We start from the raw sequence: 18,374 nt of genomic DNA on the forward strand, positions 1-18,374 counted from the left end.
GACAGGGGCTGGGGATGCGCATGCTCTTCAGACAGCCATGGGGGGTTGAGGTGTGTCCTGCCTTTCCTGGATGAGTCAAGGTTGGGCTGACTAGACCGGGCTGTATTTAGAGTAGTGGGAGGAGATTTTCTTGCACCTGAATGGGCCTGGTCTGCCTTGGACAATGTTGTGTCCACCTCCTGTCGGTAAGCTGGGCCAGAGGGGACCAAACTGGTTTGGACTAAGCACAGAAACTCTCTGCCCCAGAGAACAAAGAGAAATGCAGTATAAATATTGGGGCCCAGACCTTTAAAACTCGCTTGGATCAAGGAACCTGCGAAGAAGACCTGGAAGAACTGCCAGGAGCAGTACTTCCCCTTTGCTGTGTAGTTTCTTTGCTGGGTTGGCCTGCAGTTGCTACTTCTGCCTTGTGCAGTGAAAGGACGGCTTGACTCCTGATCACGAAGTCTCAGGGACAGCAAAGACTTCACCTACCTCTGGGTACTGCCTCTGGAACCGCGGTTTCAGTTGCCACGGGGGGAAGCAGATAACACTGACACCGCTGTGGGCTCTGTGTCCTGAAGACACCACAGAGGGCACTGCCTTACTTCGCACTGCAACCTTGGTCTCACTGACAACGACTACTGCCCCTGCCTCTGAGCCGCGGCTGGCACCGCGACCTTGGGGTACCGCACTCCACACCGTATAGCTTTACTCTGTCGCACTGGTCTCACCAATGATGTCACTGCCTACGACACTCGTGGCTACACTGTGGTTTGGGGGCACCGCTCGTATGTTACACAATGCATCGTCCTGTCCCACACTGCAGTCTGGGCCAACCAATGCCATCTCCCATCAACCGGCACTGTTGCTTGAACCGTGACCTGTCAGCACCGCCACAAGCATCGCCTCACTCCGCACCACAGCCCTAGTCTCACCGACACCGCTGCACGACCGTCGCTGAGCCGTTGACTGCGCTGCAACTTGAGGGCACTGCGCACCACACCGATACGCTTCCCATCGCAACCGCGCCGTTTGCCATGACCGGCCCACACCGACACAGTTGGCCGGAACTAAAGGTACTGTTTAGGAGTCTGCTGACACTAACCCCAGAACTATTGGATTCTGTTTTCAGCACCGCAGTAGCCCCAGGCGGAGCTACAGGCTTCAAGGAACTGCATTTTAGAGTTATTCTTCCAAAGTGCATATTTTTGATTACTTTAGGTTGGTCTTATCATTTTAGTCTTGTTTGCACAGATAAATATTGGTTATTTTTCTAAAACTGGTGTGGTGTCCTTTTGTAGTGTTTTCACTGTATTACTGTTGGTTATGTGCAAATGCTTTACACACTGACTCTGAGATAAGCCTGACTGCTTGTGGCAAGCTCCAAGGCGGTGAGCAGGGGCTACTTCAGTAGTGTATCCCCCTTATTCGGACTAGAAGGCAGGGTCCCTATTTGGACTAAGGTAAAAACCCTTACCAACTAGAGACCCCCATTTGTAACAAAATATTACCATCAGATCCAGTTTCCAGAAAAGTGGAGGGTGTTACCAAAAGAGCATATACAGTTTCAGACTCTACATTCAGGGCAAATGTGTATACCACATACACAATTCAATCCCTTCCGAAGGATTTTCATTCCTTTGGTGAGCAGATCCAAACAGGGGAGACTTCTCCTCCAGGTTGGCCATAATGAAGAAGCAAGTGCATTTTTTTCTCAAAATGTCTCACTTAACAATGTTTGTGCTTTGCCTGCGGGAATTCTATTGCAGCACAAATACATATCTGAATACGATCATGGAAAGTGGACAGAGCCCAGAAGTCTTTTGTGATAAAGCTTCCTTCTCAAGGTTCCGATATCTTTGTTCAACAACTAGAGGAGATGGTGAGCAAAAACTGTTGAAAATAAAAAAATAATGGCACCAGTATGCTTCTTAAACAGAGGTAGAGAGTTTGAATGCAGAGAGGCTTTTGGTCCAGGGCCCTCAAAGCCTAACATTCAGTTCTTTTTAGGCAGGGCTCACTGCCGGGGATAAATCTTGGTTCCAATCCCATTCCGCCTCCTCTCCTGCTGCAACATTGTCATCCCAGCCTCCCAAAGCATGACTGTAGTAGGACTCTTCCAATGGAGATCGCTTATTGCAGTTTCAGCACATTTAGCAGACCACAGTCTCAGATGGATGGGTTTGCGAAGGCTACAAAATAGATTTCGTCCTACTTGCCACTTTCAAAAAATACCACCTCCAAGAGATCCAGTTTGACTTCAAGCCTTATTGGGTGGAATACAGTTGTTGCTGATCAAAGCTGCAATCTTCCCTGTGACTAAAGAGGAGTAGTTCGAGGGTATTATTTAATTATTTTTTATTCCAGAAAACATCAGTGGGATTTCCGTCCAGATCTGGACTTGAAATGAGTGGAAAAGTTAATTTCCCACAAACTGTTGAAAAACGTGTCTCTTCGAGTAATCTTGCCACTCATAAAGAAAGTGAATGTCCTCATATACCCAGACTTGATGGACACATACTTACATGTGCTAATTCACCAATCATGCCAGGAATTGCTACGATTCGCATTTCTTGGGAACAATTATCAATTTGAAGTTCTTCCCTTTAGGATAGCTTCAGCACTGAGAGTCTTCATGTAACGGCTAGCTCCTCTGGTGGGTATTCTGCATTCTAGAGGAGTTCAGGTATACTCATACCTCAATGGCCGGCTAATAGTTTATTCTTCTTTCCCTAAGGCAGAACAAGGCCTCCAGCAAGTGTGTTCTCGGTTAGAGGACCACAGATTTCACGTGTATTTGAAGAAATCTCACTTTTCTCAATCTCACGACCTCCAATTCATTGGGGATTTGTTCTGCCAAGATGTTGTACAGACAGCTGAAGTTGAGAATTCCCTTAAAGCATCTTCGCTACACAAAGACCTCAACAAGGTTGTTGTTTAGAAGTCAGTGGGAAATGTCTTCAAACCTGGCCATTTTCCCTTGGGCTCGACTTCATCTATATCCTCTGGTCCACCACTTGCTCAGGTTGTCAAGCGGACTGTGACGACAGATGCAAGCAAGCTGTGTTGGGGGGCCACCTGTGGGTCATCCTGGTCGAAGGACAGATAAAGCAAACAGGAGCTTCCAATTTCATCCAACTGGAAGGAGCTGAGGCAGTCTACGGGGTTATTTTTGTCCTTTCAGCCTTTGTTTAAACATTAGGCAGTCTTATACTGTCAACCAGGTGGTTAGGTCATATTTCAATTGGCCAGGGGCATGAATTACGACCTTTATCTTCTATCCCGGTGAATATGCCTGTGGACAGAGGCAAATCCCCTCTCTGTTAGCAGTGTATCTTCCAGGGAGGGGAATAGGCCTGAAGACCAGCTCAGCAAGAAAGTTCCATCTTCAGTATCCCTTTGTCACAGTCCCCTCCTGTTCAGGCTGAACACGGAATGTTTCAGGATGCCTTGGCTTGAACTTTTTGCCACTCAACAAATTTCTCTGCTCCCTAATTATTGCTGTCTGGTTCCCTCTGGTCAGGCCTGCGAGGTCGATGCCTTTACTATCACATGGCCCACCTGGTCTCCTGTACTGCTTTCCCTTGTTCCAACTAATTCCCAGGTTGATCAAAAAGATTCAACAAGACAGGGGAGAAGTTCTCCTAGTAGCCACAGGTTGAATGAGAAGGTCATGGTTCTCATTTCTGCTTCAGATGTCAGTGACTCCACACTGGGTGTTCCCACTTCATCCCTCTCCTCTAGAGCAGCTTCTCCTCCCAGTAGTTTGCTTGCAGAGACTCAATCTTGTGGTCTGGCACTTCAAATGAGTTCCTTAGTGGCCCAGAAATGCTCTTTGGAAGTAGTGGAATGTATTCAACAGTTCAGGAGGCCTCCACTTTAAGATCTTACTCCCGTTATTGTTGTAACTTTGAAACCTGGTCTAGGGACAAAGGGATTTTGCCTATCTGTGATCCAGCTAGAATATTGGACTTTCTCAGGCACAGCTTCCTCCTAGGTTCGTCAGTGTCTACAATTAGGGCCCAGTTTGCAGCAACAAAGGGGGTCAGGTATGGCCTATGGCAAGCTTAGGCTCCAATTTACTCAAAAGTGTTTTTTCCTCAGAAGGTCAGTGATACGTTCTCCTATTACCGCTTGGGATCTGTCCTTGGTTCTTCAGGTTGTGCAGTTTTCCCCCATTTAAACTTCTTTCTTCTATAGACCTCAAGTTTATCACAGCGAAGGTGGGTTTTTTGGTGACTATTTGCTCTGGCAGAGGAGTCAGCGAAACTGCTGTCCTCCTGTCACCTCCATTTTTACCCCACATAAAGTAATACTGAGACCAGGGCCTCTTTTTGGACCCAAAATTCAGTCAGCTTTTCACCTTTCAGAAGACATAGTGCTGCTTGTCTTTTTTCCTAACATTTTCTCAGACTAAAAGATGAATTTACATACCCTCAGTGCGCATAGATCTCTATCTGACTATCTAGAGAGAACTGCTTCCTTCTGTAAATTTGACTCGGTCCTTCGCCCTTCAACTTCCACTCTATCCAGATGAATTATGCTGGCTATTTCTAATGCATATGATATCTCAGGAAAATAACTTCCTGCATAAATACTGGGTAGGTCAGCCCGAGGAAGGGCGACCGCTTGGGAAGCTTTTATGGGGGCATCCATATGGGACATTTGTTGTGTTGCAATGTGGGCATCTCAGCACACTTTCATGCTTCATTATAATTTGCAATTGGGGAGTGATGTAGCAATAGACTATGGGTCGCATGTATTGTCCTCTGTTCATTCTGTTTGAATGACTGTTTAATTTACTGCTTGCTACTGGTCACTAAAAACCAGAATAAATATTCATGGGTGTTGCATTCACTTGTGTGTTTTCTTCCCAATGATATTAATACAATCAATTTCGGCTTGGGTATTTTCTCACTGGACAAGTAAGACTGACTTGGAAGTAATGGCCACGTTACTTACAGGTAATCTTCATTGCTCACAGTCCAGGTCTTCTTCATTGCAGTTCTTCATACTGGAGGCCCTCCCAGGTTTATTGATGGCGTTATCATTTTAGCTTGATTACTACAGGAAAGGCTTGTGCAGTAAGTGACATATCAAGCATTCTGAGTAACGGGCAGCCATATTGGAAGAAGAATCAAGGTCGGGGTAATCAGTATCTGCAAGTTCAGAAGGCATACTCCCTGATCGGGACTAGAACAAGGGAGACCTTGACTTAGAAATGTGAGTTATGAAACCATTCACACGTAGGCGATATTCCACGTCAGCATTTGAAGGTCCTAAGTTCGAAAAGAAGCCAGGTAGACTTAACCTTCTATTCCTCCTAGATTGGTACATTTAGCATTATTACATTTGGCAATTTAACACTTAACTCCTGGTATATAAAGGGCTTTGAATCTAAATGAATGTGGTTCCATCGCGTATTTCCATAAACACGCGTTGGAAAGGTGCAGTGAAGATTTATAAATAGGTCTGGGTCAGGGGTGTGCAATCGCCTTCTCTAGAACAAACAATGACATTTATTTCCGGAAACAGACACAGCTCCTGCTAAAGTAGAGATCAGCGGTATGAGCAAAAGAGGTCAGCCTGGAATTTCAAACGCTGGCTTCTTTTTTTTATTTACTAAGGGGGGGGGGGGGGGGTTATAGTGTAGGACTGAAGCAATCCAGGCTCAGCTGAGAGGAGGAATGCGCGTTTGAAGAGTCCCCGGCGTTTGAAGTGCTTTTCCATACAAGGAAGCGGCAGTGACAGGGCAGGGCAGAGCTACATTCCTGAGAGGCCCGGATTTCCAGCCCACAGGTTATCCGTGCGGGCTCTGGGGGCGTTGTCTCCTCCTCCCTACTTCGCCCCGGGCTCTCCCGGTTTAGCCGCGCGGCTGCTGGCAACGGGCTGTGGGTGTTCCTTCCTCCCTCCCTCCCAGCGGCAGGGGAGGAGTGCGCAGGACTCGGGGATTGTTTAAACTCACCCTGGCATTCCCTTCTGCGGCTGCGGGGAGATTGCGTAGGACCAGTCCCTATCACCCTACCTCCCGGACGCGCACACCGGCAGCATGTCCGGCATGATCCGCATAGTTATCGAGGGCCCCGGACCCTGGGGCTTCCGGCTCGTCGGTGGGAAGGACTTTGACCAGCCGCTCACCATCTCCAGGGTAAGTGCTCAGTACGCCCGTTTTCCCGGGCGCGCCTACTCTGCTCCCGGCGTCCATTCTTATCTCTGCTTTGAAGCCAGGCCCTCCTTTTATTTCCGACTTTAGTAAACATAGGCAGAGTTCGCTTCCCGCGGCAAGACTTCTGCCGTCGGGTGCGTGCAAATATTCAAACTCCCCGCCTAAAGTGTGCGAGCGAGGGGGATGCCAAGACGAGCAGGAATCCCACCACCTGCCACCTCTCTGGAGCGGCGCGCGCTGCTGAGGTCCAACTGTCGCGTCCTGCTCCTTAGGCGCCCTGGCAGTGGCTGGAGATGCTGCCTGGGAGTGGTCAGTCGCCGCCCGCACCTATCATCTGCCCTGCTCCAGTGAGCCGGTGTTTACCGGAAACAGGAGGCTTTCCCACACCTTCGACTCTCAAACGTGTCCCCGAGGGTTCCAGCCGAACGAGAGTGTAGACCCTGTGACTCCAGCAGGGCAGCCTGCTCTTTTACTAAAGCTAAAATCCTCTTAGCATTTACTTGATGATGTGCGTGTGTAGGGTGCTTTTGTTGAGTCATGTTAGTTATCTTACAGAAAAAGCTAGAGTTCTTTATATAAACTGCGTAGCGTAGGATCTGTATAGACCCATGCACACCCTGTTTTTCTGTTATAAAGGCAAAACTTCAGTCAGAGGTTTGAGGTTTTGGGTGATTGGCACACCTTTTTTTTTTTCTTCTGTGGGAAAGCAGACCAATAATCAAGTGGTGAGTTTAATACTAGCAGGGGTATAGCTTACAGTGCTGGAGTGTATGCGTTTTTTTTTACTTATCAGTATTATCTATCAAAGAGAATCAATATTGCTGAGTTTGTTCTTTGTTTAAACCTTCCACTGGTGAAATTATGAGACCAGTCAGACACCCAGAGAGAGAGTGTCTGCAAATGGATAACCACGATTCGTACTTTGGCAGCTGTTTTTTCCCTTCCCAAAAAGCTTTATTTGATTATGTAGGTTTATTCAAAGCAATGTAACGGTGGACATTATCACATTAAACCGAAGCCCATGTAAGCAGTCATATGGTATGCTTTAGAAGTAGGCAATGTTTACCCTGGAATTTCATTAGAACATTGAAAGATGTTGGATTCTAAATGATGCACCTCAACTGTCGTAATATTTTTGCACATGTACAATTTGAGACATAGTAATACATGTTAATCATTATAACCATTTTGAAAACTGAGATGGTAACAGGGAGAGGGAATGGAAGGGGTAACTACTGACCGGGGAGGGAGAATCAAGGGCATGGAAAGGGTAATGGGATAAAGTGCCTAGATAGTGGAGTGGCGGTAACTAATGGCTTGATTTGTGATGATTCGACTGATAACTAGTGAGGATCAGTGTTTCAAGAGTGTTGATGGGAACGGTGAGAAATTAAGGTAGGAGAATTTCGCCAACCATCCTTTTCAGATGCTCAAGGCGGGAGTCCTAAGTTGCTGCCAAAGGGTGTTTATGGAGGTTTTCTCCGCAATACAGAACTCCCCACATTTGGCCCATTTTGAGAGACTTTGGAACCAAGATGTGGTGAAAGAGGTAAACTCGGATTTCCATTGTAGAGTTATCGCTCATTTTGCCAGAAAGAGCACAAAATTGGCTAAACTGGACCCAGACCGGTCTTTCTTGGACCTCTTGTACATGCCTAGTGCTATGGAAGACCAATCTAAGGGGATAGGTTTGCATATGATGGATTTAAGCAGGTTATGTTATGTAAGTCTAGAAGAGGTTGTGGAGGGGGCAGCTCCATAGCACACGCAGGAGGCCAGAATTTTTAGTTAAACGTCTGGGATACATAGATGCCGCCTGCAGAAAGTATTTATGCATATCGAGCACAGTTAGGTAGGCTATGTGGAGTACAAAGTACTATATTAATTTAAATTTGGCATTTGTAGATATAAGCTGGGAGACCTCTATAGTGAGAGACCATTCCTTATCATGAAAGACTCTACCTGCCTCATCCTTCCACCTCGCTCTAAGGCGACCTAGCATAGAGATGCCAAGGGGAGAAAAGTTCTATAAAACTATGAGATGTACCATGAGTTCTAGACCCATGGCGTATAACACTTGGATGAATGAGTGAGGTTCACGGATGGAAGCTGAGATGTGCCAAAGCTGCTGCAGGGCGCAATGGAGAGTACTGCAGAGTAAGAATTGGCCCAGACGGAGTTTGTGTCTATGAGCTCTGTAATGAGGTCCTGATCACAGTGGTATACACTAAATACCCAGTGGAGTGGCGGTAACTAATGGCTTGATTTGTGATGATTCGACTGATAACTACTGAGGATCAGTGTTTCAAGAGTGTTGATGGGAATGGTGAGAAATCAAGGTAGGAGAATTTCGCCAACAATCCTTTTCAGATGCTCAAGGCGGGAGTCCTAAGTTGCTGCCAAAGGGTGTTTATGGAGGTTTTCTCCGCAATACAGAACTCCCCACATTTGGCCCATTTTGAGAGACTTCGGAACCAAGATGTGGAGAAGTGTGGCTCAATGGTTAGAGCGGCAGACCCTGATGCGGAGGTCTAGCCCGGGACCAGGGTTCAATTCCCTTCCTCGGCGGGTCTTGGGCTCAAAATTCCATGGACCTGATAATACTCGCCTCGGTGCCTATTCTAATCATAGAGTCCCACTCTGCAACTCTGGGCAATAGCTTGCTTAATCTCCACAACGGCCCCCACAACGCTAAGGATGCCTGGCCTCCACCCTGGGGGTGCCCAGGAGTGGACGCCTCACAGGGAAAGCCAGGACTGGTTCCACAGCGGTATTCGTACAAGCGCCTTGAGACCCTTGCGGGTGAATAGTGCGCTATACAAATATCAATTTACATTTTACCCAGATAGCTAAATGTTGTGCTCTCCCAACGTAATGGGTCGCTGTCTAGGTCATGATGAGTGAATGGAATATTGGGAAACAGTGGGAACGTGCATGATTTGGGCTAGTTAACTCAAACAATAGTCACTGCAGCAAAGTCCACAAGCAATTGTGGTATATCAGCAGCAGGAGTGCGGCAATCTTCTAAATAAAGGAGGAGGTTATCAGCATATAGTAATACTGATTGAACTCTATCCAGGAGAAAAAAAGACTCCTCAAGCATACCTCCTATCTAACTTCTCCAAAACCACCAAAGAGAAGTTTCTGAAACTTCGGTTGGGCTTATTGCCATCCGCATATCACCTGCTGCCATGGTTACGCCCTCCGAAGCCGGCAATCTGCCATCTCTGTGGGGAAGGAGAGGAGGACATAGTCCACATCATAACCATATGCCGGGAACTGATGCAGGAGCGCCGGGCACTACTTAGACCAATCTTTAACAAGAAACAAATACGGTCGTGTAGACAAGCGGTGCTCGCAAGCTTCTCTGGTGAAGATATTCAACTAAGCTGCTGCCTGGTAACATTTTTAACTGCTGCTGACCTCAGACTAAAATGGATACCGCCAGACCATCTGAGAAGTAGCACTGGAACCAGAATGGAGCCGGTCCGCTAATACATTGGGCTAATAGCCTTAACAGCGCTTTGTGCATCAAGCACTAAGCATTCTTGCACATCCAGGCCTCAAGGAAAAGCATCAACAGGCTACCCTCGGCCATTCTTGTAATGAGCATCAAAAGTTGATACTGCACTATGCACTTTAAACTTGTACCCAATCGCCCGCCCTTATTCTCTTTCTCTTGACCCACTCCCTCCATCCTTGCCCGTTGATAAGTGACTTTGATGATGCTTGTACACTTGCAGTGCTAATGCCTATATCACTAGGCGTTCATCTGTAAATGGTACTATTTTCATAAAAATCATTCAAACATAGCCACCAGTGCATGTGCAGACATTAGTGGACAACTTTGAATGCTGTATGGCAAAAACCTTCAAAGATGGCTGACCGCATGTGTGTGCAAGCTGCAAGAGCCATCTTTGAATGATTTTCCGTATACTTACTCAAAACTATAACAAAGTAAACCAGCATTTGCAAAGCCAGTAGGTCTGCGGACACATACTAAAAGCAATAACGATTGGCTTTGGCGAAGCTTGTTTGTTGGGGTGGTTTCTAATTTAAAGAGCCACCTCATAACAAGTAGAAAATCATTGCTGTTTAATGATGAGTCTTAACAGGTTATCTAAGAGCAAAAGCTTATTTTATTCAGTCCGGACCTATCTGGCCTATCAGTCCTTTCGACAAGGTTGTTGATTCACCAAAATTCTATAGGTAGCCTAAGTGACATCACACACTCTTTGGCCTTAAAGATATCACAAGAGGTGACATCATATGACCTTTGACCCAGAAAGTTGTCGGAGAAGTGATCTCACGTGACCTTAGCCCTGAAGATATCACAATAATTGACACAGCTGAAGGTCTACATTAAACAAATGAATAATGTAACACAACAAAGACAAATGGCCTTTGTATATACCACCTAAATTAGGGTGCTGGCATGATGTTTGAAAGTGGTTGGGATTAACATTTGTCCTGAATGTTAGCAAGCAAATGAAGTGAGTCAGTCAGATCTGTTCTAGAAGGAATTCGAGGGGGACTCTACACTGAGAAATGTTTTTTTAATAATGGGGTCAAATATGCATGTAAATGCACAATTTTCACATACATTTGCTTAAAAGTCTTAGACTCTGCAATGGCACTCATTAAGTATTTAGTTATTTTCATGGTTTCCTCAGCCATTAAACCCTGATGTTCCTCAGGAGTTTTTGACCCCATTGTTTTCAAAATGTGCTTGAGTGCCCCATATGTATAAAAATCATCTCAGTTGTGACAGGAACAGCTTTTGGCATGATTTCAGCCATAAGCCATGGGTGCCTAGTCATGCCAAAATGAGATGCTATATGACAGTGTCAGAATGTTACCTTTAATGCCATCCATATCCCATGGATGACCTGTATGTAAATAAAATATATAACAGTAAGGGCCTTTATTTTGTCATGTTTGCCCCCTCCCAAATGCCACAGTTGCCCTCTCTTATACCAAGAATTTCGTCCTGTGTGCAAGCATTAGCATTTTGACATGAGTGTCCCCTATGCTAGGAGTTACCTCCTGTATGCTCATGCCAGCATGTAATCATTGGCGGCCAGTGTTCCAATAGTAATCTCCAGTATGCCAGTGCCTGCATTTTATCACGGGTGCCTTCCATGCAAACAATTGCCTCCAGTATGTCAGCTGCAGTATTTTGCCAGAGGTCCTTCTGTAACCCAAGAATTGTCTTTAGTATAACCGGGCCAATGGCAGACAACACACATTCTCCCTTGCACTCACATTCTTTCCCTCAGACACCCATTCATTCTCACTCACTGGCACTCACTATTTTGCATTCACTCATACTCTTACTCTTTCACAATCACTCTCATTCCTATTCATTCTCATCCACCGACTCTCACTCACTTGCAGTCTCAAGCACGGGCTCACACATACAGACAGACATACACACTCACAATACACCCACACTCACACACCAGCGTGCTCTCACCAGCAAACACTCAACACAACATTCATTTTAAAACATTACGTTTACTTATTACAGCTGCCATTAAGCTATCGTTCCAGCTCCTTGTGCTCCATTTTTGCATTCCACTAATAGTGAACAATAGACTATTATTCACTATTAGCATAATTTTTTTTAAAAATGGTCCGAAAAGGAGATAGGAGCCCTACCACCCCTACAGTGAGCGGTCTCAATGTTTTTGCCAGTGCTTCTTCTACCTCTGGGGCCAGGGGTGCCGAGGCGTTGCAAGGGGTCGCAGCCGCGATGCCTGTATGGCACGTAGGCCGTGGGATTCTGTCTGTGTTGCCATTGAGAGGATCGAGCAAGCTTAAAATGGCGATGGCTTAGTGCAAACCTATTTACGTACGTCTACCACTGGTTACGTGCCGCGCCTTTCTAATTTTAAATATTGTCTCACGTGTTGTGTTATATTTTATAACAGTTAACAAAATAGAAGCGTTTCTGTATTTGTTAATAGCTTGAAAGATTAAAGTGATAAATGAAGATTTGGCAGTCCGCCCGTAATTGAAATACACGAATTCCCAGTTTGGATTCACTTTGTAACAAACTAGAGAGAAGAAGTACAAGGTATTTTTTTGTTTCCGTTTTGCAAAGGGCTTCTGCGTGCCACTCAAGGTTACTTTGTACCAATGATTCTGCAACTAGTGCCTTTTGGGAGCTCTGTTTAACGGCTTTCCAGCTGAATGCACACGATTGTTTTCTACATTTGTACAGGTTAAATTGACAAATCTGCGCAATGTAATGTTTAAAATGTAAACCTCTTAAAACCCATGACCCTTAGCACTGTTCCAGTGACTCTCCAAGTCTTCACTGTTCTTTCTGTCCAACACAGTATGTGAGCATTCAAACGCATGATACGCATCAATGAACTCTGTTAAAGGCCGAAGGAACCACAAATCGGAGGAAAAGGATGAATTTTAATATTTTTTTGATAACCAGGGTGCGATTTTTAACTACGGAGGGCCGGCGACTGTATCTATATCCAAGTTCTTGACCACTTCCAGTTACAGCCACTTATAAACCATCCTCAGTTTACTTGTATACCTGCCCTTTTTAGGTCTCGCGACCTATCAATGCGCGCAAGCGCATTGAGCGGAGCGAGAATTCATGTCCTCAAAACGCTCGTGAAACCAAGGGTTTCGTTCGTGCGGTTTTGTTTAAGTTCACGTGACCAAACAAGCACGCGCATCAGCCTCCCTCCCTCCTATCGGCCGTACTTTCAGTTTCCCGGCCGCTCATTTTCGCAGCACATCAAAGGGCTTCGCCCAGCGTGCGCTCTGCGGCTTCTCCTCCCCTAATTATTCTTGGATGGCCGGCCGGCCGTACTTTCAGTTTCCTGGTGCTTCAAGTCTGGATTTCTCCTCCCCCCCGCCCTCATCCGGCTTCCCTCCGCGCATCTGCCTGCCACACTTCTCCTCCCATCGGCATTCCCGCCCCCCCCACCAGGCTCTCCCGCCCCCATCCGGCTTCCCTCCACGCATCTCCCTAACCAGTGCTTGTTTCCCATTACCGACGCCCACTTGCAGCCCTGTTGTGACGTTTCCTTCTAGCGCCTCAGCGTCTTTCCTTTGCGCCTCTGAGCACTACACGGCGTTTGCCCTACAAAAACATATCATTTTACGCATGTGTCCCCTTCCTCATAGTGCCTCTGCGTCTTTCCTGGCGCCTCTACCCAGCATACACAAAACACACCATTCCACTTGTTTTCAAGGCCGTGCACAGCTACAAAGTTACATCGCCGAGCTTGTCTCGGGCCCGGGAAAGGGTAAAAAGTTTCTCTACAGACTTCCGCTTACTGGGACGCTCTCGACAGGCCTGTCCCGGCCCTCCCCGGCATGTCCTAGGCAGCGCTGCCAAGCCAGCACAAGCAGGCACAAAAAGAAAGCATGGAACAAAACCTCGCATTCCGCCTACTTTTACAAACACACACAATGCAGGGCTGCCAAGCCCGACCTCGGAGCGGGAGAGCACAGGCATTAACCATTCACCAACTGCCCCGGAGAACAATCTCTCTCAACCCGCCCTCAGATACCTTTCGCCCTAGTTACCCCTCTCAAATTGTCGCAGAACTTCTTCCCGCAAATCTCTCTCAAGCTTTCCAGACCATGCTCCCTTTGAAAACGCGTCACCCTCCCCTGCCTATCTGAAATATACTCAAAATATCTCATAAATACGGCCCCAAAGGGCTTTCAAACCTCCCGTATAGCACATCCTAAAGGTCACATCTCACCCTCACACCACAGCCATCTCTCTCAATCCTTACTTCACACACATTAACCCTGCTCTATAAACCTCTCCCACCTCTCTCCTTCAGACACGACCCTCCCCAAAATGACTTGTCTCCATCCCTTTAAACTGTCACATTAATTCCTTCAACTCTCTCAACTCCCCCTTTACTTGCCTATAACCCCCCCGACCCCCCTTATTCCACAAAGCGTTTGGAACTAGAGCACGGGGCAGTTACAACAAGGCAGAATATCTGCTCTCTACGTACAGCACTGTCATGGATTTCTGTAACGTTGGAATATAATCGTTCGTGCGTATAGAACAACATTTACACAATTAAATCCGTTCCATATAGGTTTTACAGTGACATTGGAGTATATATTCGTATATTTGCATTCTAACCTAATACGTAATGCTCTATGAATGCTAGCAGGCAACAGGCGAGAAAGGGGGTGGTCTGCGTGCAAAGCATGGCGAACTGACGCAGTATGTAAACAATGAAAGAAGACGTCTCACCAGCGCGATATTTGTAAACACGTCAGCTCTCACCACACCCATAACAGTACAAAAAGTGCAACATGAAACTAACAGGTAAATAAACGACTAAACTGTCAATAACCCGCCACGCTAAAAACTGTAAACATGGTTAGAAAATGGTTTGATTTGAGCTTCTTGCCATTATAAATGAATCTTATGTGAAAATAAATATTACAGCTGGTCCCCCCCCCACCCCCCCCCATATTTCAGAACGATAGGAAACATGGCTCACTAAACAAACAAACGCCTGAAACCACGAGACGTGCCTTGTAATCCCGGCTTCGCCACTTGATCACATTGTGTGAACCTGGGCACATGAAATGCCGGTCGCTCACTCAAAGTTCAAACTACCGACGATCACCACATAGTAAAGAAAGAGTGACACTTTGAAGAAGCAGTTCTGCAGCAAACTCAATTTACACTGTTCCGAATAAATCTGGACTCGCCTCAACCTTGTGTGCAGATGCGCCGGTGGGTGCACAAAACGGGAATTTACACGAAATGCAATGTTTACCTAGGTGAGGAGAGAAAGGTTATCGTGGAACGTTCAACACATTTCATTAGCTGGCAGGTTCCTTTTTTAGCTTAATTTTTTTTAAATCACAGCAGCGCATTCTCTAATCTTTATCACTTAAAGCTAACCTTTCTTCCTTTGGGGTTCCCTAAAATGTGCCTGTCTCCTCCAGAAACGGTGATGATCGTCTGCAATCAAATGTATAGTACCTGGTAATCACCTCTACTTTTAAGAAGGCACGATTCTGTCTGATCTGTGTGCAGCCAACAGGGGCATTTACGCCCAGTATTCGCTCTACTTTCCCGAAATCATGGTCTTCATTACAGAGTTCCTTCCCGATGTCACTTGACAGATGAGCTTCAGGATCAAAGTGGGCTTATTTTAGTGACCTACTTAAACAAGCACTGGCGTTGCCAATATGTCTCGCAGTAGGAAAGTTGGAGCTATTGGTTTTGTAAATGACAAAGCCCTTTATGTTTTTAAAATGAATACAAAAATAAAAGGCATTGTTATTTGCAATTGTAATAGCTCCAACTTTCCTACTGCGAGACCTATTGGCAACGCCAGTGCTTGTTAATTACTGACCCCCTCAGGTCGTTGTCTCGACACCTGCCTTTCCCATAGGAGCATGGCAGTTTGGCAGTGCCAGACGGGTTGGGCCAAAGGTCAGTGTGTGGGCTGTTTTGTGGCGGGTTTGTGGGTCTGGACAATGATCTGGTGAGCAGGTTGTTACTGTTGTTTTCTTTTCTATTACCACAAACATTGCCTGCAGCACGAACAAATGCATGCAGTCTCTCCTACGCTGCAAAAATGTACACTGCATGTCTTTACAAGCTCAAAACTGCCCCAGTTTGCAAATGTAGGACACTTTTTTAGCTATTGGATTTGCTAATGTGGGGCAGTTTTATATTGGTCCAATTTCTGTCCCAGTCTGACAGTAGGACGTGTATAACAGCCTCCTCCTGGCCTATATCACTGCACCCTATTTAATCATGAAAAGGTGGCCCTCATATATTCTCAACCTCTCATAGAATACTCTTGCATCATCTTCCAGATTTCAAGCAGCTGGAACTTTTCAAAAGAATTACCACATCCTCTTCCAAACCGTTGCTTCATTCATAGACACAACATCGTCTATCCCTTCCCAAGTTCCTCACCACCCTTTCCTCACAACCCTTTCCACACCACCCTTTCCTCACCACCCTTTCCTCATTGCAGCCCTAAGGTTTGAGTCCTTTACTTTCATTGACGGTTCACCAAGAGTGATCTCCCTTTGAAGCTTGCATTGCATCCATTCAAGTGATCCCATAGGCTCAACAGTTTTTTTTGCAAAAATTATCCCCAACACAAATATTACTTAGCATGCTGTACCCTGCGGCCAGTATAGTTGTCTGTTGGACCTGGCCATTTCTGCAGGGTCCCCTAGATTTTAATACTACTAGTTGCCTGCAGCGCTCCTTGAGCCACCCAGTAAAGTCCCTTGTAAAACATGTTTCAGGCCTGCTACTGTAAAACTTTAAGTTTTAAACTGTCATTTCGATCTGACAAAAGAAAGAAACCCTTTGTCAGTCCTAAACCTTCCTTTTTAATGCTGATCATTCACCCCTAAGGAAGGCTACAAAAGCTTCTAGGTGGGGTACATGGTATTTAAAAAGTAGGTAGTGTGTTTAAGTTTTACATGTCCTGAGTGAAATACTTAAAATTGTTTTTCATTGCTGTAAGGCTGTCTCTTCCTGGGTTACTGTATTACAGTTAATAAGTGCCAAGTTCAGTTTAGGGCTAAATAGAGAAATGACGTGTACATTCAAATGAATTGTAATTGAAAATCGCTTGAATGGTAAAGTCAGATTTTAAGTTTCTATTCTGAAAATGGCACTTTTAAAAAGTTCAAATTTTTCTGTCTAACCCAAAAGTGCTTTTTTGATAGGGACATATGATTGTGAATGGCTCTACGGTTCTGGATTTCTTCCAGATATTGAGACATAAGAAGCCTAGGTCTGAGAGGAGAGTGTCTTCCTGAGAGGAAGCCTTGGGAAAAGGGAAACGGGCCCCTACCTGCAGCGCACACACAAAGGAACCTGACACCAGGGATGCTCATGCCTTTGTCACCTTAGACAGTTTGGAGCCAGGAACAAGGGAAAGGGAAGCCTGATCATAACTTGTTTTAGGGGTAGACCGAGAAATTCCCCTACACAGAGGCTGCCACCAGGTATAAAAGCAGAACCCATAGAACGTCTTGTCAGAAAACTCCTGAACCTGTGGAAGATTCAGACGAAGGACGGCCTTTCTGTCTGAAAAGGAAACTTGGACATGCTTATCTTGCACCCATGCTGTCCAGAGTGACTCCATGGGTCAGTTGGATGATCTCCTGTTTTAGCTACCGGGACACCTCAAGCTTCCAGAGGCCTTCCTGCAACTGCCCACCTGACCAGGACCAACTGTACCTGCTTTTGCCCTGCTGCTGAATTATCCCCAAGAGATGCCCCTCGGGCACTGGATACTTGCCTGGCATCAGAGTGAATTCTTCCTACTGAAAAAGTGGAGATACAGAAGTTTTTAGCTCCTCGCGATCACGAGGTGACCTCATCGTGCCAAAATCATCCTCCCATGACACCTGCCAATGCAAAGCTCCATCGGGATCTACCCTTCGCTCCGACAGTGACCATTTGTGACGACCAGCAATTCAAGACCTGCACTTCGCGGGGACAGCGACAGCCAGCAACAATCCTCAGTGCAAATTTCAATGTGAAATAGCATCCACCGACCACTGCACTCGGCCTGGTCCTCTCATGGACAACTACCTTCTCGCAGCCCCCGACCAACCTAGAAGGCACTTTTCGTACCAACTTGAGAAGGTAGCTCTTCAGCAGTACTAACCTGGTTGTTGTATTCGACCCACACACCACTGTGGTCTATCTGAAAATGTGACCCTTTCCTGGTCGAGGAAGACCAGATAACCCCGAGTGGCTCTCTGTGGATTTTGTGCTAATTTCACCCAAAATTTTCAAAAATCATGTCTCCAGTTCTGATGATTGGATTTTTGGCATTTTGGTGTAATTTGATGTATTCAAATGTACTCTATTTTTCTAAATTTGTTTGGAATTTTTATTGTGTTGTGTTTTCACTTTTTTACTGTTTTAGTGTTGTTTTATGTACTTTACACAATGTATCTAAGTTAATCAATACTGCATTGTGTCAAGTTACCAAAGGGTTAAGCACAGATTAATTTAGTGACTTTTGATGTTCAAACTGAGAAAGATTGTGTTTATTGTTTGAGTGAGGCTTCCACCCCCTCAACTTATAACCCAATTTCTAACACTGTCGTTTCACAAAGTGGAGTCTTATGGTCATTCTAAACCTCTCAGACACATTTTAAAGGAAAAGGTACTCACACCGCTGCTGAAGCCGCACTACTTTTTTGTACCCTTTGTACCACA

General features: G+C 45.8%; 1 protein-coding gene across 4 annotated transcripts in view; it reads left to right on the plus strand.

Moving 5' to 3' along the window:
* The first annotated feature begins 5,649 nt into the window (after nucleotides 1–5,649).
* Nucleotides 5,650–18,374, plus strand: part of PDLIM1 (PDZ and LIM domain 1) — a 366,558-nt gene continuing 353,833 nt past the window's right edge. The window contains exon 1 of one of the 4 annotated variants that reach the window (XM_086922379.1): nucleotides 5,650–6,130. In XM_086922379.1, coding sequence (XP_086778505.1) covers nucleotides 6,032–6,130 — 99 coding nt within the window. In that variant the 5' untranslated portion in view covers nucleotides 5,650–6,031. The remainder of the gene's footprint in view (nucleotides 6,131–18,374) is intronic. The other 3 variants (XM_086922378.1, XM_086922376.1, XM_086922377.1) reach the window with 3 other exon arrangements.

Source organism: Lissotriton vulgaris, chromosome 5, assembly GCF_964263255.1.
Source record: "Lissotriton vulgaris chromosome 5, aLisVul1.2, whole genome shotgun sequence".
Taxonomy (NCBI): domain Eukaryota; kingdom Metazoa; phylum Chordata; class Amphibia; order Caudata; family Salamandridae; genus Lissotriton; species Lissotriton vulgaris.